The sequence below is a fragment of the Crocodylus porosus genome, unplaced genomic scaffold (genome assembly GCF_001723895.1).
Source record: "Crocodylus porosus isolate Cpor-Errol unplaced genomic scaffold, CroPor_comp1, whole genome shotgun sequence".
NCBI classification, from domain to species: Eukaryota; Metazoa; Chordata; order Crocodylia; family Crocodylidae; genus Crocodylus; species Crocodylus porosus.
In genome coordinates this window covers 17,798,441-17,820,422 of record NW_017728932.1, presented here as the reverse complement: position 1 = coordinate 17,820,422, position 21,982 = coordinate 17,798,441, and the positions used below count along the sequence as shown (strand labels likewise).

The 21,982-nt window shown below is 55.3% G+C and overlaps 2 protein-coding genes across 2 annotated transcripts in view; one reads left to right on the top strand and one right to left on the bottom strand.

Moving 5' to 3' along the window:
• Window positions 1–170: 170 nt before the first annotated feature.
• PRPF8 (pre-mRNA processing factor 8) lies at window positions 171–19,871 on the bottom strand. The gene is made up of 42 exons (XM_019545865.1): window positions 19,730–19,871; window positions 19,482–19,650; window positions 19,160–19,324; window positions 18,850–19,068; window positions 17,959–18,171; window positions 17,541–17,666; window positions 17,355–17,460; window positions 16,264–16,454; window positions 15,905–16,024; window positions 15,636–15,825; window positions 15,090–15,209; window positions 14,586–14,720; window positions 14,350–14,479; window positions 13,757–13,953; window positions 13,447–13,653; window positions 13,200–13,363; window positions 12,699–12,825; window positions 12,369–12,561; window positions 11,807–11,994; window positions 11,421–11,659; window positions 10,754–10,900; window positions 10,255–10,465; window positions 9,558–9,674; window positions 9,229–9,476; window positions 8,804–8,983; window positions 8,053–8,188; window positions 7,693–7,862; window positions 7,200–7,329; window positions 6,827–6,973; window positions 6,392–6,552; window positions 5,686–5,877; window positions 5,138–5,375; window positions 4,834–4,962; window positions 4,065–4,178; window positions 3,640–3,813; window positions 3,155–3,348; window positions 2,564–2,803; window positions 2,336–2,477; window positions 1,857–1,997; window positions 1,391–1,530; window positions 901–1,103; window positions 171–541 (listed from the first exon to the last, which is right to left on the bottom strand). The coding sequence occupies exons 1-42, from the start codon at window positions 19,827–19,829 to the stop codon at window positions 387–389; spliced, it is 7,008 nt and encodes a 2,335-aa protein (XP_019401410.1). The 5' UTR covers window positions 19,830–19,871; the 3' UTR covers window positions 171–386.
• Window positions 19,862–21,982, top strand: part of AIFM3 (apoptosis inducing factor, mitochondria associated 3) — a 16,349-nt gene continuing 14,228 nt past the window's right edge. The window contains exons 1-2 of the mRNA XM_019545344.1: window positions 19,862–20,081; window positions 20,252–20,523. Of these exons, the coding sequence (XP_019400889.1) occupies window positions 19,862–20,081; window positions 20,252–20,523 (492 nt within the window). The remainder of the gene's footprint in view (window positions 20,082–20,251; window positions 20,524–21,982) is intronic.

The following is a 21,982-nucleotide window of genomic DNA, read 5'->3' as shown; positions in this document are numbered from 1 at the left end:
GCCCCCCAGGGCCCGGCCTTCGCTTCCGCCCGGGATCAGCGGCCCTGCGCCACCCCGCATCTGCCCGGCTCGGCGCCGCAGCACCGGCCGCGAAGGCGGTGCAGGACCGGCGCCCCGGGGGGAGACAGAGAGGGACAAGCCTCCTCCCCCCAGGACACAGACAGGGCTGGTTCCCATGGATATAAAATTTATTGAGCTATTCTCTGAAACTACAAAGAACATCCAAAACTGGTACACACGCTGCCATCAGGGACTGGACACAGAAGCATCTAAAAAGCAGCAAACACAAGCTACACGAGACGAGGGGGCCCCCCGACAGCCAGTGCCCCGGGGCCTGGAACACGCTGTTGAATATCAACAGCACCGAGTCTCTGCGGGGCCGAGGGCTACGCGTAGAGATCCTCTCTGTCTGCCGAGTAGACCTCCCCTTCCTGCAGCAGGGCGAAGTTGAGGAAGTGCGAGGGGCGATGGACCTCGTGGTAGAACTCCTTGGGGTTTGCCAGCTGCAGCTCGTACTTCATGTTGGGGTCGTGACGGACACCTGGAAGCAGGCAGTGCTTTAGTCCCAGGCCTGAGCTTGCAGCCCTGCTGCCCCCCCCTTAGCCTTCGAGTTTGCTCAAAGGCAAGAGCTGCCATCAGCCCCAGGCTTCCCTCCTTTCTCCCCAGGCCTCCTGCAGCCCCTGCCCAGCCCTTCTGCTGCAAGGGCTTGCTGTAACCCCAGTGCCACAGGCGAGCTGGCCTCCCGTGAACTGACCCGTCTCCACGATGCACGAGCAGGCTCAAGGCAGCAGCCAGCACGGCCGGCAAGGGGCTGAGAGCAGCACCGCTGCTGCGCTGGACAGCTCCTTCCCTCCCCACCCCTTCCCCTCCCCACGCCGAGGTCCCTGCCGGCTGCCTCACCCATGAAGTTGTAGTTCCAGGAGCCCTGCGCTGGCACCATGAAGAAGCCGAGGAAGCGGTCCGATAGCAGCATCTGCACCCGCTCGTAGTGGGAAGGCAGGTAGCCCTTGGGGTTGTTGCCCTTGTCCGTGTTCTGCCTGCCCCACTCGTAGCCGCTGGGAGTCAGCTTGTAGGCCGTCAGCGTGCAGGAGCCGGGGGTGAAGCTGCAGAGCAGGAGGGACAGCAGTGAGCAGCCAGGAGACAATGTGCCTGGAGAAGCCGGGCCTCCACCTCCTTGCTCACACCACACCAGCCAGCCGAGCTCTCCCTTTAGCTCCAGGTGAGAGCCGCTGGTTCAGCACATACAGACTGAAGCCCCAAGTTCTCCGGAGCAGCCCGTGCCCTCCACTGCCAGCAGCAGGGGCTCCAGCTCTGGCCTGTGCCTGGGGCAGGCAGGCTACAGGTGCCAGACCCAGGCAGCACTTCTGGTAGCTCTGGCCACATGCCTTACCTGCAGGTAATGATGATGGTCTTCTCCCCATCCCAAGAGGGGTTGTCAGCCATGACCTTGGCGTGGGTGGTGACGTCCTGTGGGGAGAGCTGAGGCGACTCGTTTGGCTGAGTGTGAATCCACCCAAGGGGCTCCATTTCCTAATGAAGGAAGGAGGCATTAGATGCTGCGAGTTCCCCCCAGCCACAGCCCGATTCCACCACAGAACAAAGCATGACTGCAAATGAACTCTCCCTCCCAGAGAGGATAACCAGAGTCCAGGGGCGCGAGGGGGACCTGAGCCTCTGTCCTCAGAGTCCAGCACCCACCGAGTAGTAGGAGAGCACCGACCCTGGGGAAGAGGCCCCCATGCAGCCTGCAACGCAAGCATACAGGCAAGATCTCATTCTCTATGCTCAGGCCTTTGCTACGAGGCTACTGAAGGTGCCTCCCAGCCCCCTGCGAGGCCCAGAGCAGTCAGACTCACCTTGAGGTACTCATGCTGTGGCAGCTGGCCAGGGAGGTGCACAGTCTGGTGAGTTCCCCACTGGGGCACCATCACGATGCACCGGATCTCCTTCACTTGGGGGTTATCTGGAGGGCTCACTCCATACAGGTACCCCGCAATCTAGGAACACACGCACAATGAGTACTTTGATGCCCCTGGGGGACTGGGCCAGCCACCCCAGCCTCCACTCCCAAGACTAACAGCCCTCTGTCTGAGCACTGTCCCAAGCTGGAGAGTGGCAACATGCAGCCGCAGGAGCACAGCTGGAACCCAGGGGCTGTGTATAGCCTTATCCAAACTCCTGCCTCCGCTCAGGGAACTGGGCAGACAGCAGCAGGCCACAGCTCTTCCAGCCTGGCCTTGGGAGAATGAGGTGGATGCAGCCCCCCTGACTCAACTGCCCTGACGCCAGGAGCTGGAGCGAGCCACTGAGCACAGGTTCACTGCCTAAGACTCACCTGGGCCCGCAGGTCAGAGATGCAGATGAACTTCTTCAGCACGTTCTTGGGGAGGATGTAGGTGTAGCCTGTTTCCTTGATGTCATCAGAGGAGACATAGATGTGGTTTGTTCTCAAGTGGAGATTGGCAGCAGAGATCGCTCTGCGAAAGGGAGGGGGTTATCCAGCAGCTGAAGAGATCTCTGCCTGCCCCACAGGACAGCAAGCCCCACCTGCCCCTCTACCCACCTGACTCGCCACTCTGTCTTGGAGGAGAAGGTCTGGGTTTCGTAGTTGCTGGTCGTGGAAGTGATGATCTCGTCGCCATGCTTGTTAACAGTGCGGGTCTGCGTGGCTGTGAGCTGCGACTGTTCTTTGGTCTGCTTCTCAATCTCCGCAATCTGCTGCCGCTGCTGAGAGGGGGCAGAGATCTCCATGCCAAGGATGATATCTCGAATTTCTGACTGTGTCAGGGACGCCACATTCACACTGAAAGAGATTTCCCGTGTCAGCATCTCCAAAACACTCCCTGCAGACGCACACCCCATGGCAGGCTCAGAACACCTGCCTGCAGGAGCAGAGCAGGTGCTGAGAGCACCAAGGGCTCTCAGACACTGCACGATTCAGCACCACCCCGCCCTGCCTACAGGCCTCCAGGACATAGGGTCCAACTAACAGCAAGAGTTAGCTTCCCTGCTGACCACTAGCTTCAGGTGAGAAAGCAGGCAAGGCCAAGGTTCCCAGCAGGCCTCTCCTCCTCCCTGCAGCCTAGTCCCTGGGGCAGAGAAGAGGCCCACAGGCTGGTGACTAGACCCATTCCTGGCAATCTCGGACACTTACTTGTTTTTCTTGCCATAGTCTGCAAGGATCAGGTCCTTGAGCTGCACCTCCACCTTGATCCACTCCTCGTCTGTCAGGGTGGGCCATATGTGATGCGGCTCTGTTATGGTGGTCTTGTCTGGCTTCAGGATCACTTTGGCTCGGTCGTTGTTCACATGCAGTGCCCGGAGAATCAGAATCAAACGTGAGAAGGCCTGCAGGAGAAGAAACTTGCAGCTGCTCAGCAAGGAGAGCCCAGTGCGTAGGAGCCTGGCACCGTGCTCCCACTCCAGGAGACACAACACCTGTGGCTCCAGGTGCAACGGGCAGGACATGAAGCGACCTGACGCTCACTAGACAGGAAACCCACGCACGACCGGGACTGCCTGACAACACTAGTTCAGCCTGCAGCAGGCACAAAGGGGACCCCAGGCCCTGCCCTCAATGGGCTACATGCTCTTTGTGAGCTGGCAGTGCAGGCACAGCACTCACAGTGATGCCCTTACCGTGTAGGAGGAGATTGTTTTCAGCCAGTCGTCATAGAGGTTGAACAGAACCATCTGCGGCTCAGTAGCCTTCAGGATGAGGTCCCCAAACTTCTCCACTTTCAGGCAGGCCTGGAAGGGCAGCTGCAGCTCCGAGCCTTTGATCACAATGTTGGGGAAGTCTAGCAAGTGCACCTGGAGCCACAAAGGGCAGGAATGAGCCCACGCCAGCCTTGCCCAGTCACCACCTGCTTCTCTCCCAGGTGGGGACTGCAGAACCCAGCACCAGGGCTCAGTGTGGGGCTGCCTGAGGGCTGCATTGCCGATACATCACATATGCAGACCTCATCCTTGCCTGCGGCACTTTGCAGCATGGCAGGTAAGCCCTACCCTCCACCAGAGCAACTCCACAGAAGTGCCCATCACCACCATATCGGATCCTTTACCTCAAGAGGGTCCAGCATGCCCTTCCTGGTGACGATGATCTGCTTGGGCTGTTCCTCCACAGGGAGGGAGCGAATCAGGGCAGCCACTTCTTCAGCAGTCTTCCACTTTGCCAGCTGCAGAGGAAAGCAGAGTTAGAGCACACGCACCACCCCCGCCACACACACTCTTTTCTGGCCTTTCACCTAGGTTGTTAACAGCAAACACCACAGCTTGAGCCGAGAAGTGTGCGGCGACCCTATGGCCCCCCCTCTGTGGCCGATCAGGCAGGGCAGTCACAAGAGTGAGCAGGAGCATCTCGCTCAGCTCCATCCCCACCTCCCAGCCATTAGCTTGCCTCTAGAGGCAGCTGGCAATCAGTGCCCCTAGGCTTGACCCAGCCTGCCCTGCCCTCTCATCATGTAGCATCAACAGCACCGTCTGGGAGGGCCAGATAACCCTTCAGCAGCGGCAGATGCTGTTAGCCCTCCACAACCGTCCTGTGTCCCAAGCCCTGCTGCTGCGTGATGAGACCATGGTGAGACGCCCAGCCCAGGGACCCTCCTTAGGGATGCAGCCCTCAGAGCCCCACCAATGCCCATTTTAACACAGAAGTGAAGGTGTCCTGGTGGACAAGGCTGGATCTCTGTGTTGGAACAGTGCTCCAGGCTTGGCTAGGGATGCTGGTTCCCCAGACCCGGCAGTATGCCACATGGATCCATCCTCTCACATGGACGCCCAGAAGCAGGATGCAACTGTCTCCCCGACTCCGGCAGGCCACCTGGCCCTCACCTGGCCCAGACGCTTCTGTCCTGCCCATACAGAGGTGTGAATGATCTTCAGGAAGAGCTGCCCTGTCCTGGGGTTGAAGATGAAAATGGCCCCGTTGATGGGCTTTGTGGTCAAGTTTCCTTCAAAGGTCTGTGAAAAACAAGCCGGGGAAAACTCTGCACTGAGCCACAAACCCACACATACAGCACAAGAGAGTCTGCATAAGCACTGCAGGCTGCCATGCCAGTGCCCTCCAGGACCCCAGAGCCTATCCTCTATACCCCAGAACTACCCAGACCTTGGAGCCCCACTGTCCCACACTCACTTTGTGGATAGTGACTCTGTACACATTGGTGTCATCCACAAACCAGATGATCTGGTTAGAGAAGAGTTCCCCATAGTTCTGGGAGGAGAGGTAGGGCTCCGTGGGCTCTGAGGAGTACAGCTGCAGCCCCTTCCGGATTCGCTCTCTCAGCACGTACAGGGCAGGGTTGGCCTTCATGATCTTGGCCATGGCCTGCTGGATCAGGGGCTTGCTCCCGGGGAACCAGTTTCCATAAGCACTGAAAAGAAAAAGACACAAGCAGCACTGCATCAGCAAGGGCCTCTGCCTCTTTGGGTGGGGACCAGAGTGGCAGCAACAGTCACATACAGGCCTCTTTTCAGAGAAGCAACCCAGAGCCTGGTCCCTCACTTCACAGGCATGTGTGGCTCCCTCCCTGTTCACTTCATCCTTCCTGCCTCACCCCCTCTGCTTGGCTAATGGAATACAGGTGCCTCATAGCAGGGACTGCTCTGTGCACCGAGGCTCAGAGGCCTGACAAAACAGCTTTCACAAGACAGGCTTTAGAGCAGAGGGGTGAAAGGTCTCACCTGTGCAGGTTGTAGGCCAAGTCAATGGCAATAAGCACGCCAGTGGGAGAAGGGTAGATACTCATGTTGTCTGTGGTGTAATCCAAGAACTTGGCTCTCGCATAGCGCTCGATATCATGGGAGTCATAATCTCCCCAGCGCAGCTGGATGTCAATCCAGTATTTCTGAGTGGTGGTGCTGTCCATCACATCCCTGCAGGAGACAAACAAGTCACTCCCTCCTACCTCACCAGGGCCCTCCTGCACTGGCAGAGAGCAGTTACTGCAGTCTGAGCACTGAAGCCATCACTAAACACATGAAAGCACAACCCAAGTGTGAAGAGACTTTGCTTAGCCAGCTGAGCGCAGAGATGCCTGATGGGAGAAGGGGAAGAATTCCCCAGCTGAGGGGTTCAGCACCAGATTGCCCAACTCTGCTATTTTTTCTTGACAGAATACATCTGCCCTGAGGGAAGCCTCCAATCAGGACCGAGAAGAATGACACCCAGTGCGCACAGCACGGCAAAGAACCACTCTGGTCCACTCTGTCCAGTCTTGAGACCCCACAACATTAAGTGGTGACCCAGCAGGTCACAGACAGCGTGGTGGTTCATGCTGTGCGCAGTACAAGCGCCGTGCTTCAAGACGGGCCCCTTGAACTGCTGCTCAGGATGGCCGCTCACCCGTGCCCCAAAACTGGCAGGGAGGGGAGAACAGAGAGCACCTACTTGGAGTCCGCGAGCAGTGATGGCCGTGACACGTTCCATTTGTAGGAGGCGAAGAGGAGGATATCTGCACAGGAGGAGTTCATCTTATAGGACTTCCTGGGGTGGATGGTCTCCTTCTGCACAGTCTCAATCTCAAGGGCATCCAGCTCCTGATCAAACACCTGGGGAGAAAGCAGTTGGAAGAGTTGGGAGCACTAAGCACAAGGGGAGCAGGGGAACACCTCCACACAGAGCTCCAGGCAAAGCCCCAGGGGATACAGACAACCTCACTTTCTTCCATTCCCAGAGATGCAACCAGCAGCTGCAGGGGTCAATGAATTCCACTCCCAGGGTATCAGGAAACTGAAAAGGGCTTCCTTCATCAGCTTCCTGCTGGGTCAACAAGGACCCTCCCTCAGCACCACAGATACCTGTACTTCCCCCATCCCCACGTACTTGACACAAATCCATCACAATGCTCTCATGGATCTTCTGCCACAAGTGGGCTCGGAAGATCTGAATGAGGGAAATCTTCAGCGTGGGGATCTTGCCGTGCATGAAGATTCCAGTCAAATCCAGCTGCACCTGGAAACCAACATAGACCTGGCAAGAGAAAGCGTCACATGAAAGTGAGAAGAGGCATGGCTGAGGCCCAGGTCTGATCAAGCTAGCTGCTGCTGCTGCTAGTACACACTTTCACTGATATCCAAATGTGCAGCTGTCATTTAGAGGGCTCTAAAGACAGTTAAACAGCCTCCTCCCCACAGCTCACTTCACTCCTCTCTAGCGTGACACAGGCGTCCGTGGAGGCAGGCTGGGGAAGACTTACGTTAGCTCTGTTAATGGTGGGAGACCACCACAAGGTGAATCTTCTGTTGGGGATCTGGTTCAAACCCGATCTTTGGGCATTCGTCAGCTTCTTCCACTTCATGGACTCCTCAAAGCCACTGGCCTTCTCCCTAGAAGGAAAAGAGTTCATCAGCTCTGCAAGAAAGTCCTTCTTCCCAGGGCAGGACACAACAGTATGCCCATGAAGCAAGAGCCACGTACAAGGAAAGAAGAAGTGGGGAAGCATTAACACGAATTGTGGCAGAGAGCTTTCTGCAAGCACCCTCCAGGGGATTACAAAGGAATTCAAGCAACATCCCACCCACAGGCTTCCTATGCGACCTCACAGCAGAGCTACACTTGGGCCAGGTGGCCTACTGGAAAGCAGCTGGATGAACTTCACCTAAAGCATTACAGTGCAAGCCAGGACTCCCACAATGCGCAGCAAGAGCCTGCTTGCAGGCACCTCCCACCAGAGCAGGGCCTCCCCTTACCAGAAAAGACCCTCCCAGGTGGGGAAGTAGGTCCCCTTGAAGAGGGTGTGCTCCAGGATCCCCTCCACTCCGCCCAGTGCCTGGATCATGTCTGTGCGGTAGTTGTTCAAGTTCCAAAGCTTCCCGTCATGGCGCTGATGAGTCCACCAAAACGGGTTCTGTTTCAGGACCTGGGCATGACAGAAGCAGGATGTCAGCCAATTAGCCCCAGACTAGTGTCAGAAGAGGATCCCTGCTCAGGCCCACCACTTAGAACAGCAGCACCACAGGTCACCACAGTGCTGATGGCACTAAGTCAGATGACCAACTACTCCCTCCCATCCACTGCTCCAACCCCTCAGAGCAAGTCCCACTTGGCACCTGGTACTGTTTGAAGTCTGTCCTGACCCTCCAGCCTTTATCATAAGCTAGTGTGTGACGGTCTTTCTGGAAAAGAGTGTTAATGCGAGGAATTCCCCTGTCCCACGAGTCCTCCAGATCCTCCAGTGTCAGACGCCTTGGGGGAGAGAGAGAGAGAGAGAGAGAGAGAGAAATTGACTGATTTTGTTACCCTCCAAGTCCGTAATACTGCATTTAGGTCAAAACTTTCCAACCGATAAGCAACATCCAAGCCCCAGGGCTTCTAGTAGGGGACAGAGGCTTTGCAGTTAGAAGCATTCACAGGCTCAAACTGCTCTGAACAAAGGCACATGCCTTAGGCTGAAATCTGCTTTCCGTGGAAGCAAAGAGCCAAAAGGAAAAGCTGCCTTTACATGTGTAACACTGATTTGTCCTTATCCTGCATGTCGCTAAGAGAAGACATGGAGTTAGGGCAGTCCTTGCACAACACACCAGAACACTTTAGATGCCTACAGAACCTCATGCCTCCCAGAACCAGTTAATCTCAAGTGCCTTCTGCCCAAAGTCAGACTAACACAGTGAACCTCCTCTACACTGCAAACTGTAACCCGTGCCCTTTTTAGCTCTGCAGGGGCTGGCTCCACCTACGCTGGGAGATAAGGATAGGGATCTACAGAACCCTTTAGGCCCCAGCAAGGTGTCAGGTGTCATCATGATATTCCCAGTCCCTCCTCTACAAGAGCTGCATCTCTGAACACCAGTGGAAACAAACCTGTTCTGGGCAATAGCTTCCTGCCTCTTGAGTGCATATTCTGCCCACACCCTCTGTGAATCAATGAACTCGCTCTCCCATGGCTGGATGTAGCGGTACAGATTTGGAATCAGCTGGTCCTCCTCATGGCTCATTCCTGAGCGGAAGTGAGTGATGCCCACGTCTGTCTGCTTGGACCACCTGCAGCAAAAAGAGGCAGAGGCATCAAGTGAGAAAGCTGGCAAGACTGTCCTGACAAGAGTACACTACCAGTGCCTGTGATGGAAGATGTGGCCCTGTAGCAAGGCAATTCCCCAGCACTCCGCCAGGCTGGAAGGCCCTGATAAACCCTGCAAATTCTCCCACAGACCAAGATGTAAGCAGCACTTCCAGAACAGCTGTTTCCCTTCCCTTCTTGGGGCCTGGGGTACAGCAGTGCAACAAACCTCAGGTCAGACTGGGGGATGAGGACGTGGCCCATGGACAGCATGCCCAGCCCGCCCAGCTCCTTGGGGGTGTAGAACACCACAGGGGGGAAGCGGCTCGGCATCTTGGAGTTCAGGCCGATCTTGATCCGGGTCTGAATCTTGTTCTCACACTTCACCAGCAGGTCAAGCAGCTCCTGAGTGTTCACAACAGCCTCCCGGAAATAGGTCATCAGGCCGATCAGGGCCGTGTTCCATTTGTTCACGATCTACAGACAGGAGCAAGGGGTCAGGTCCTTGGACGTTCTCTGGTGCCTGAGGAAAGCCAGCTCAGCCGTCCCCCTCCTTACCTTAGTGAAGGTCGTGGAGCCGGAAGCCATGAGGATCTGCCGCACACGGTTGTGAAACCTCTGCATCGACTCATCATCCACACGCAGGAAGCACTGAGCAGTGCGTTCCTTGGTCACCTGGAATAGGCATGAGGACAACTGGTTCAGCCACACGAGGAGCTGTCCCCCAGCGACCAGCACCTCATGGTGGGACACCTTCTCTGAGGCCAAGAGTAGCAGGGGTAATGTTCCTGCAGAGGATTAAACCCAATAACCCCTGAGGTGCCTTTCCAACCCAATGATTCTAGAAGAACTGCCTCGAGATGGACACTTGCTTTCTGGGAGAAGGACGCACACAGCACACAGGAGGCCCCCTCCTTTTCTGCACCCACACAGTGGTTCAGGACTTTTCTTGGTGTCAGCACAGGCTTCCTCATTTCTCGATCTTCCCAGCTCCAGCCCATGCTCAGCCCCATTCATAGCTTCAGCATCTTTTGGAGAAGACTGAACCCAGCCAGCCTCTTGACTCTAGCATGCACTCTAACACAGGAAAGCCTAGCTGCCCATCTCTAGGGTGCACCAACCTCTATGGGCACGAAAGCACCTTAGCCCTACTCTAGAGCAATAAAATAGAGCCCTGTTTTGATGCCAGGACAGCTCGCTGCTACCACTCGCCACATGGAGTACCACCATAAGCCTGCCAGCAGCATGCCCGTACCTCATTCTGTAAGTTCCACACGCCGTCCTTGTGCGTGAACTCCTCGTAGCTGGTGCGGCATTTGGGCAGGATTCGGCACTCAAAGCCGCACATGTTAAACAGAAGATTGGGGTTGTCTTTGCTATAGACTGAAACAAAGCTGTTCTCCCACTGCACGGTAGTGACTGAGCGAGGCAGGCGGTTCTTGATGTCCCAGAACACAGCACGGCCCCTGGAAAGCAAAGAACAATTAGTCTCTAGAACGACTGGCCAAGCCCACTCTGAGGCAAAATACAGACCTTGGCCAGGCCTTCAATTCCTGGTCCCTCCCAGCAAGATATCCTTAACACCCACCACTCACAGTCCCAAATCCAGGACTATGGCACAAGCCTTAAACCATTGCTCCACTGAGAGAGCGCTGTGCTGTGCCAGCTCAAGGCCATGCTGTAGTGCAAGACCTCTCCAGCAGAGCCAGTGCCCTACACCCAAATCCAGTCCCTCACCCCACCCAATGACTTACAGATTCACATCATGCTTCATAAGCCTCATGCGGGCGTCACGGGGCCAGCACTTCTTGTTGTTGTAACCCACAATGTTCTCATTGTTGGGGTCAGGATGCTCGGTCAGGTAGCGCTGGATCAAGTCCCTCGCCTCATCTGCCGTAAACCTGGAAACACACAGCACAGGATGACTGCACTGGACACCTGGACATCCCCAAGACAGCAACTAGCAGAAGCATATTTGTGGACTCCTCACTTAGCACTGTGCAACAGTCGAGACAAGCTCAAGAGGCCAGATTGGTTATTGCAAGTCAAGACCAGCAGAAATCAATGGGGACCGGATCAGTTTTACAAAGACAGGCAAATGCTTCATGTCTCTCAGTTGGACCCCGTGCCCTGGAGGCCTGTGGGCAGGGCAGGGTGGTGCTGAATCGTGCAGTGTCTGAGAGAGCCCTTGGTGCTCCCAGCCCCTGCTCTGCTCTTTCAAGGCCTCAGTCTGGAGGTAACCCCACACATTATAGCTGTGTTACTGCACCACTCCTTCCACGACTCAGCCAGCTAGGAAAGAAATGGCAGGCTTCTGAACCATCACCTGGCATGCCCCTGCCATCCTGGCCATGCCTTCCCTGGGGGCACATGCTAGGGCATGCAGAAGGAAGTCACAGAAGCCCAGGGGAGGGCTCATACCTGAAAAAGATGTGAATTCGGTCAATGTATCTGCAGAAGAGGCGGATGGGATGGGCCACCTCTGTGGCAATGTCTTGGAAGCTGAGGAAGTCATTTGGCATCTGGGGTGGGCCGGCCATCTCACTAGCTCGGTGAAGCCCCAGCACCAGGAGGTCCATCACCAGCCCATAATACTGAACAATAAAGGAAGCAAACTGCAGGCCCCGAATAATCCCGTAGGAATTGGTGTGATTCATGTCCTGAGGAAACAGAAGGGAACTGTGAGCATCTGACTTTGCCAAGCACTCCGAGCCCTCATACAAACAGAACCTCTCTCCTCCCACCAGCCTTGTCCCCACTCCTCCTGCCACCACTTGCCCCCTCCATAATCAATGACCAGGCGCCACCTTGTAGTTGATCACCACGTTGTTCTTGGCTGTCATGTAGTCAGCAATGTTATGATCAACAATGAGACGCAGGAGCCTGTTGAGCAGTGTCAAGTCAATCTTCTCATACATCTTCTCAAATCGAGACTCCAGCATCACGTTACATTCACCCTCGCTCGTTTCCCAGACATCCTGCAGATTGTTAATGCCTGGAGCAACACGAACAAGTCAGCAGGATTAGAAATGATACTACCGATGCTGCAGTAGCTTCCTCCTAGACCCCTGTACACTTTCAAGGGTCCCTGCTCCCTCCTTTAGACCCTCTAATCCTTTATGGAGATATCTGCAGAAAAACAGGGACTCTTCTTAGTCACGAGTCCTTGGGGGCCTGTGGGGCTCGAGACAGGAGCTTCATTTCCATGTCATTTTTATCTTACTGAGCCCACCCTCCAGCAGCAACAGAACGACCAACTCCAGTGCTGACAAGCTACAGGGACCCAGAATATACAATTTCAGCTGCTTTCTAGGCACAAGTGGCTGATCACCATGCAGAACTCATGTGTGCACAAGTGTCCTTGCTCACCTTGGCACCACTTGTACACCAACAGTGGGGGAGGTTCAGTGTCAGCTGGTTTGATCCACGGAGGGAAGAGTCTTCGCTTGTCAGCCTCATACCACAAGTACTGATCCAGATAGGCATCTGTAATCTTCTCCAGGGGCTCAACATCGTACACAGGAACCAAGTGGCTGTAGAGGTCCATGAACTCAATGCCCACCTAGTCAAGAACAGACAAAGCGACTGTTCACAATACAGACTAGCAAGTAGAGTCTGTCCAGGACCAATTCTAAGTACAATCTGGTCTCAAGGAAGGAAGGTAACTCTTGATGAACTAGGTCTCGCCAAGGCACTTACCTCTTTGAAAGCTCTCTGGGTGAGAAGGTGTCGCTTGATTCTGGACAGAGCTTCATGGGGGTTATCGTAGGCCTGTTCGATCAGACCCAGCTCCTCTCTCTGTGACTGATTCAGACGGGATTTCACACTGAAAACAAAGGAAACAGCTTGTAGGTCTGGGCACAGGGTGATGGACCATTCGCTGCTGGACTCCAGGAAGGGCAGATTCTCTACAATGTAACTAGAGCAATGGGTCCTGTAACCACTTCTCTTCCATGTCCCCAAGCTGCCCAGCAACCTCCAGAGAGATGGAAACATGTTCCCACCCTCTTAGCGGAGCCTTGGGGAAAACTCCAGAAGAGCCACACCAAAAAAACCTCAATGCTGTAAGGTTTACTAGTCCATCAAGAAAAACTTCCCTTGGTCTTCAACGGTAGGAAGAATTGACAGCCACGTGGCCCAATAACCTTTCCAAAGGCAGATGCCAGACCCTCAGCCATCAGCAGCGTCTCTTCTCTTTACCTGTAGGCTTCCTTCAGCCTCTCCAGGGCCAGGATGAGCAGCTTGGTGTCATGCTTGTAGGAGAGTGGGGGGAATGGAATGGGTGAAAATCTCCTACTTTCCAGCCAGTGCACTGTGGTGGTATACACAGCAACTGCCTCCTCCGCAGTGATGTAGGGACCATCCTGCAAACAAGCCAAGGCAGCAATCTCAATGCCCAGCCGCACCCCACCAGGCAGTCCCAAGGGCTAGCAGTCCCCCACCCTACCTTCAGGTAGTTATGCTGCCTCTCCTGCTCAGCTTTCAGGTACAGCCTGGTCAGCCGGCCCAGGTTCTTCTTGCACACAGTCTTGTCCACGGTGGCACCCCGGCGGATCCGCTCTCGATTGTAGTGTGCAGTGTTAGTCCACCAGTCAGCCTTTGCCTTCACATATCTCAGGATCATGTTTTCAATGGGAGTTGGCAGCCCAGGGACCTACAGAAGAGCACTAGGGTTAGGGGTGTAAGCCTCAATAAGCACAGATCTTGCCCTGACTGACTCCAGTGTACTGGAGAGCGGGGCCAGGCAAGGGACAGACCTTCCAAGGGATGTTGGCCTTCCAGCAGCGCCAGGCTTCGCTCAAGTGCTGCAAGATGGTCCTAGCTTTGTTCTGCTTGATCCCTTCTGGCATCATGTCCAGGATGTCGTGCATAACTGCGGCTCTCAGCTCCAGGTCAAAGTGGGACTCCACACGCTGCTTGGTGACGGTCTTTGCAACGCCCTTTGAGTGACGACCTGGGAGAGAGGACACCTCTCATGAGTGTGGAGAGCACTGGGGACTGCACCCCTTTTCCTCCCAGTATGGAAGCCACATCCAAAGACATGCAAAACTTCCATAGCACAAGACCCAGCTGAAGTGAAACTTCCCATGATCAAGGCCACAGCACTGATATAGTTCCCAGGCCAGAGCCCCATGGATTGCCATTAACCAGAACATTCCAGTTATACCTGGAGCATCTTTTGGGTTGTTACAAAGCTAATGTTTCCTGCTGCGGTAAGAAATTGCTGTTAGCATTAAAAGGAAAGCTGGGCACAAAGTATTATATACTTTCCAAGGAGTAGAAGGCTGGGGTCAGAGCTCACAAATGACGGCATTCACTTTCAGTGCACAAGCTCCAGTATTGTACTCACCCTCAAACTGCCTGGCCAGCAGGTTCCCCAGCCACCGCTCCAACAATGGAGTGATGCCTCTCATGAAGAACAGCCATACCCGCCAGCCTGGGGCCCAGAAGCCACAGCCAGGACCCTTCCCCACAGGCCCCTAAAGATAAAACAATTCCCACAGGTTATCTAGTGACGCCCCAGAAACCCTCCCTTCTCATGTCACTGCGCTGTGAGAGGCCCTGCTGGAGGGAAGCACCACTCACCGTATTAAACCTGTAGTAAATGAGATGCTTCAGGTCCTTGCACATACGAATCTGCCTCATCAGTTTGTACTTGTATCTGTACATCCCTGTCAGCTGTCCCACATGGGCAAAGATATACTGCAAGCCGTCAGCCAGCTGAAATACAAGAACCACGACAAGGGATGGCAATGCATGCCACATCACTCCCAAAGCCACAATGATTTCTCTTTTGGGAGCAGAGTGCGCTATTAAGAGCAAAACCCCTACAGGCCTCTTGGCCCCCCACCCACATAGCTGGGCCAGCAATGGCAGAGATTTCTGACTGAGCAGTGTCTCTGCCTGAGACAACCCCTAACTGTGCTGTATGCTGTTATGCCATGTATTCCAATCAGGCAATAAAAGATGCACGCACATTTTTCCTGCTCCCCTCCCCCTTCACGCTTACAACTGCCAGTAGCATTCACGTACCCCAAAAGTTAAACAGCCTGGCCCTCCCAGCTCCTTCTGTTACCGAATTAGGCATACCTGGAACGCATCCACGTTTCCCAGTCTGTACTGGACATGGCTATCCACCACCAATTTGGTCAGACGCAGCACCTCTCTGCACAGATGGAAAGCATTACCAAAACGAGACTTCTTCCTTTCCTGTCAAGAGAGATACCAAGAGCAGGGTTTAGAGAATGTATTGCTATGTAATGGCCAGGCAGCTTCCACTCGTTCACCCAGTTTGCAAAGTGCACCTCTCAGGATCAGCAGCAGCAGCTTTTGCAAACCCCTTCTCTGTCAGTTACTAACTGAACTGATCAGCACAAGGTAAGCTTCACAGCATTGCTACAGACCCGGCATTCATCACACAACCAATTCTCCCCAGTGCCTCCCTGGGAATGGAGCATTGGCTCAGGAACCTATGCAAGTCACCAAAGAGGTTGATCCTGATGGCCAGTGCAGAATCGAGAATGGACACCTGAGGTCGTTATGTTAGCCATCCAAGACCTTCTTGGTAGATTACTGCAGAACCAAACAGATGCATCTGAGCTAGGAACACTGCTGAAGCCGGGAATGGACTAGTACCTTGGTGGTGAGGGTCTTGACTGGTTTGAGATTGAAGTTGTAGTCCAGATGGAGATAGTTGAGGTTCTTTCTGTGGATCAGCAAGTTCAGCATGTTGTATCCCTGGCGGCAAACCTGCAGCCCTACTTCTACCCAGTCCAGCTTTGTTGACTGGAAGAATTTTGTGGCCTTGAAGGAGCGAAACAGGTACCTGGAGAGAGGAGAGAACAGAATCAGCTGCATCCCAAAAGGAGTTGGGGAAGTTTCCAGAGGAACAGACCACCACTTACCTCTTCTTCTGAGCTTTAGGGGGTCTGTGCTTGAGCGCATTCAGAACATAGTACTTCAGCAGTTTCTGGTAGGAGACCCTCACTTTCACTGGCTGCCCAGCTGGGCAATGCTCCCGATACCTGAGCACAAAAGACACATGCTTCATGACTCCAGGTAATGCTTATTTCCACTCCCCACAGTGGAAACAGTTTCCCCAGAGACAGACTACGCTGCAGAAGCTTTGCAAAGTCTCCAGACAGGCTGAGCAGAAGCAACACTGCCTCAGTACCTTGAGCCCAACTGAGTCAGGTTCACCAGCAAGCTGGGGTGGAACCCCCTCCAACATCACAGACACTAACATCCCATAAAGAAACATTACCAGTTCTTGACCAGCGGGATGTCAAGAGCTCTGCGTGTCCTGCCAGATCTCAGGTTGAAGGGCCGAGGGGCCCACAGCAGTGCAATGCCATTGGCCGTGTTGTCTGTATACAGTGGTGTGTCTTTCAGGAAAGGTTCCACAAATTCTGGTAACTCAAACTCTTCATCATCATCAGGCAATGGCTCCTGGCTCTAAAACACGTACCAGAGAGAATCAGTCCTGAAGCTGCTTCAGCTCAGCCCCACAGAAGTCCTAACTACACAATGGAGCAAGAAATGCAAGAGAAACAGCACTGAATACTGGGGATCACTTTGCAAAAGCTTCTACATGCCAACAACTATGAATCAGCATTGACCTCTGGACTTAATGCAGTTGATGCCTGTCCCACCACTCTTTAAAGCAACGTTGTGAATAAAATGCTGAAATGCATTATAAAGAGGCTAAAGAATAGTTGTTATATAAAAATAACACTCCTGAGACTGAATAGCGAGGACAGTTTGTGGTCAACTCAAGCGGAGAATAGGTACTGGATAAAGCAGAAGAGTTAGTAGGGAATGGCAACAGAACATTCCGAACTAAATTATCTTAATGACAAGAACAAAAAGAGAAAATAGAATCCTCTATTTTATATGTCAGCAAAATAGTATACGTATGGGGTCCTATTCCTACATTCGGTGATTGACAGGATGCCAGGAGCAGGTATGGAGACAAAGCTAATGCTATAACTACACTCTCGAAGTCACAGATGCACACTGCGAAAGCAGAAGCATATTAGCGGAGCTCAAAAGAGATCAGAGATTTGTACATGAACTAGACTCGTTTGCAGTGCCGGAGAGATGATCATCCTACTGCTTGGAGTCATGCCCTTGTTCGCTGGTTGGGGTCAGGAAGGATCACACCTCTTTGTAGACAGGACTGAAGATCAAGGCTTTTACAAACAGGCGTATCATTTTTCCTGGCACTTTGCGTTGGCTACCACATGAGGCAAAGTCATTACGCTATGCCAAAGCCCCTTCCCTCAACACGAGGCTCCAAACCAGGGCTCCTTTCTCCCAGTCCAGTGCCCCCCTGGCTCACAGGCAGTAACTCACCTTGACAGAGTGCCTGTGAGAGATTGGATTGATCAATGGATCAAAGTAGAAAGCTGGTAAGTCCGGATCTTCCGTTTTAATGAAGACCACATTTGGCGTATGATACCTGCAACACGTGCAAAGCGTTAGTGCATCTTGCCTGTACAAACCCCCCATGCCCCAGACAGCAGACAGGGCAGTACCTACCAGGTCAGATGCACGTGATGTGGCAGGTTGTTGTATAGGTACGGGAAAGCAATTTTGTACTCTGTCCTGATGGGCTGCCTAATGATGATTTTGTTGATGTCGTTGAATTCGTTCCAGTCTTCATCCCTTTGACAAGAAAGAGGCCATTTGGTGAGAATGCAGAGTGCAGTGCAAGCAAAGGTCAGGGACCAAAACAGCAGGGTCAGCATTTGCAGTGTCCTCGCATTCTACCTCCTCCCCCACTTGAATACCGATTCAGCCTCTAAAGAAACAAGCATCTACCCAAATGCACGACTACCTTGCTGCCAGGAGCCGCCCAACAGCATTCGGCCTGGGACAAATCACGCAGCACACTGAGGAGCCCACTCCCAGTCCAGGCAGCACCCATCTTCCCTCCTGTCCCCAGCTCAGCACTTACTGCAGGTTAATGTCTCGAACAAGAGGCTCAAACTTTGGACCCCCGGGAATAGCCATGTTCAAGGCCTTGGAAGTGAAGAAGGCCTTCAGGTCAAACAGATAGAAGTAGTTGTCGTCCACAAGATCTGTCAGCAGCTGATTGGCTAGGCGGTATAAGGTGGACATCATGGGGAGAGTGAACTGCCAGCGCTGGTATGTGGAACCATTCACATACCTGCAAGGAAAGCACCGCACTGACCAGTCACTGCCAAGCCAGAAGGCAACTGAACCCTTCAAACACCTTCTCTGCCCTATCCCATTTACTGGAAATGGGAAAGCGAATTATCTCACCGTTCCCCCCGCAAAAAAAGGGAAGATTGCGTGTTTATTCCAGCCCCCTCCAGACAACAGCACACTTCCACCTGCTACTGAGCAAACTCCCGTTTGCCCCATACCCAAGATTTAGATGTTAACACTTGGGACCATAGCCAGCAACCTCCCAGACAGCACAATGTGCCAACGCAATTTTCCCCAGGAGGTTTGGCTGGCCAAAGCATAATGCAGCCGGCCTGTTCGCAGCAGACAACGCTCTCTAAATAGCATACATGAAATTCTCTAGAAACACTGCTCTAACTCCAGTTTCAGTCCTTTGTGCTTGCCTGGAAGATACGCTGAGTTTCATCTCAGTGCAGAGATCTGGCCAGAAAGAACTCCAAAATACCCGGGTCCCGTGTGCTCTCCACGGACACAGAAGGTCCCAGGACAACTTTCACACTCCAATTTCCCCAGAGCAGCATGCTCCCCCGTGCACCCTGCTGCTTTACACGTCGTCTGCTGCTCTCCTCCCTACGGCTAAACATTTTGGCAGTGCCGCATGACACTGCAATGAAACGTACTGAGGAAGGGCACTCACTTCCTGTTGTCTTTCAGGGGCTGGTGGTCATAGAACCAGTCCAGGACAGGAGCATCTTCCTCTGGGTCCAGCTCCAGCTGAATGGCTTCCAGCGGCTCCACATCCAGGATGTTGTCAGCATAGTCGAGAGGCGGCTCCTCATCGTCAAAGGGAGGGAACCGCATCCTTTTGAAGTGACGCCGGTCTCTCTTCTCGCGTCTCATCATGATCCACATGGACCTGGCACAACCCGCCACCATTAGACCTGGCCCATCCTGCCCGTTCAAGACGACCCCCAGCCCCCCCAGGGCCAAGGGCCGCAGCAGCTCACCCCCACTGCGCGATGTACACGGGCTCGATGACCCACGGGATCTCATTCACGAAGGAGATGGCGCCCGTGATGTGGTACAGCACCGGCACGTCGCGGATCTGCTCCCACGGCATTGGCATGTTCTCCAGCAGCTTCAGCACGGCGTGAGGCATGTACTTGAGGGCCCTGTGGACAGAATCGCTCCTGCTAGGAACCGCTGCTCCTGTGGCCAAAACCACCCCACGACAGCTCCCAGGACTGGGGCGTGCCTCCCGCAGGTGGCAGCGCCCCGCGACGCACCAAGCGGTGCTGTGCGGTGCAGGGCCGTCGGGCGCGCACTCACCCCAGGTAGACCCGCTTGTCGTGCCGGAACTTCCTGTTGGTCATGTCGCCGTGGTCGCGGATGATCTTACGGACGTGCTCGGGCGGCATATCCTCCTTCTGCGCGTCCACGAACCCGAACTTCCTCTTCTCCGCGTAGCGCTTCGCCTGCAGCTGCTGCCACTTGCGGGCTGCGGACACGCGGGAACCGAGTTAGGCCCGATCGCCCCGGCCACGCACCTCCCTCTCCCCCCCGGCCCCGCCACGCACCTTTCTCCTGCAGCTTCTCCTCTGACATGTAGTCGGGCAGCGGCGCCAGCGGGCTAGGCACGGGCGCGCAGCCCGCGCGGTACGGGAACACGGCGGCCATGACCCCGCTTGCCCACCCCGCTCCGCTCCGCAATGGCGGCCCGCGACAGGCACCCGGACGCAGCCAGGGGGCGGGGCAGCGCCTGCACCAGTGAGGTCTCGGGTTCCGAGACGGAGAGGAAAGACAGCCTATCAGAGCACTCGCGCGGGGAGGAGGCGGGCGCCCTGGGCGGAAGAGGAGGGCGGGGGGGGGGTCACACATTAGGATATACTTCCGGGACAGCCCTGAGCGCCGTTGGGCTCTTCCTGATCGGTGGGCGTGGGCGGATGTCGCCTGCCACGTGCGGCCGGGGTGCGAGGGGCCGGGGGTACTCGGACTCGTGCCCTGCACGGCTGCACGCGGGCGCCGGCAGACGCCCCCGGGGCCGGGCGGGGAAGAGACAGGGCTGCCGCTGATATTCCGGGCCCCCGCTCTGCCTGCAGCCACCAGGCTCAGCCCCGTTGCCGCTCTCCGCTGTGCGCAGCAGGCCTCGCTCGGCATCGACCGGGGCCACGAGCCGGCACCGTCCCCGAAACGCAGGCAGAGGGGCAGCCCCGCAGGCAGGGCCCCGGCCCCGCGCGCAGCCGTCCGGTCGCACGCCCCGCTCACATCTGCACGGGTGAAGCCCAGCGAGCGGCTCGTCTGCCGGGCATCTCACACCCGCCTTCACCCGCGTTTCAGAAGTCAGCTCCAGCCAGTTTATTTCCACACGCCCGTGAGTCACCGCCCCGCTCCCCTGGCCCTCTCTGCAGGCAAGCAGGAGCCGGCTGAATCAGGCAAAGGCCCAGGTCTTTTATCCCGGCTCTGCTCAAAACAAGCTCTCGGCTTTAGAGCCCGTGAACCAGCGTCGGGAGCCTGCGGGCAGCGCAGGGCGTCTCAGCTTGGCACAGGGAGCAGCGGAGGTCGTCGGCTCCCCTTGGGCCCACTGCGGCGGATGTGCACCCGCTGCGGAGCAAAGCTGCGGTGCGACCCCGCGTGCTCCTCAGAGACCAGCTCGCTCCTGGCGACCGCGTTTCTGCAGCTTCTCCAGGATTGGGAATGCAAAACTAGAGCTCTTGGTTCAGAGACCATACCTTTTATTAGCCCAGCTCACAGGCACGGGAAAGCATTTGAGAGCCCGCAACCCTGGAGGAAGAGGCGACTCAAACACCTTGGCCAAGGCTGGAGGAGGGCCCGCGCACCAGGCAGCAGGAGCAGGAGCGGGAGGAGGCTGCCACACTTGCCTCTGCCTGCTGCTCCTTCTGGAGCTCCGGCCGTCAGCTCGTCCCATGTCCCGCGTCCGGCCTTGCCTCACACCGTCCCCGACGAGGTGCAGCCCTCCTTCCCCTGCGATGCTGAAGGACACTCGAGACCTGGAGTTTTGCTGGGGGTCTCTCTCGCTGGATCTTTTATCCAGTAAGAGATCACCCTAAAGTATCTTTGCTGCTCTCATGTGCTCTGGACCATCCTGGCTACCACATCCCTCCAGTAGTGCCCAAAGTGCGTGCTGTCCCCAGCCAGTAGGTGGACAGACGCTCAGCCAGGGTGGCTGGACAGACAATGCCTTTGTCTTAGTTGGGGTCCTGATCCCCACAGCTCCTACGTCTCTGATTTACGCCTCCGGTTTGCACCTTGTTGCGTGTCTCGGCCTCTGGAAGGCTCAGGACAAGCATGGTGATGCTTAACCGGGCAGGGGAAATACCATGTAGCGGTGTCCAAGAAGGCAGTTTGCCTGAACCGCACCACGGGAGAACTGCTCTTCTGGGGTGGTTCAACGCCCACTGAGGAGCGGCAGCTTTAAGCCCAGTTCATGAGAATGGGGGTCTCCTCCCTTGCTTGCTCCTGGGGTCTTATGGCCGAGGGAAGGAAAACTTGGGGGCATGCAAGCCCCAAATCCCTGGGCTCGGACCTGCAAGTAGGATGGCCGCCAAAGGTTTTGGAAACATCTGAAGCCCCAGGTGTGGAAGGAGGATGCCTGTGGGTAGCAGCGCCACTCGCAGGTTTGGGCTCCGGGATTTAGAGTGAGTTTTGGCAGATTTGGCTGGGATACAAATTAAATAAGTAAACAACAGCACCTGTTGGGGAACCAGTCATGCTGCTGCTTTCTCTGCAGCTAAGCAACTTCTCCGGCAGAGTCAGCAAGCTCCTGCCCTCGGGGACCCGCAGGAGGGTGGCAACAAGCCCCGCGCGGCGCC

What these genes read in the sequence shown, in the direction of transcription:
- PRPF8 (XM_019545865.1), bottom strand. Translation starts at nt 19,829, where the DNA reads ATGGCCGCCGTGTTCCCGTACCGCGCGGGCTGCGCGCCCGTGCCTAGC. An exon ending in TCTCTGACCTGCGGGCCCAG is followed by an intron (nt 1,998 to 2,335) that starts GTGAGTCTTAGG and finishes GTGTGTTCCTAG; the next exon opens with ATTGCGGGGTACCTGTATGG. An exon ending in ACCATCATCATTACCTGCAG is followed by an intron (nt 1,104 to 1,390) that starts GTAAGGCATGTG and finishes CCTGCTCTGCAG; the next exon opens with CTTCACCCCCGGCTCCTGCA.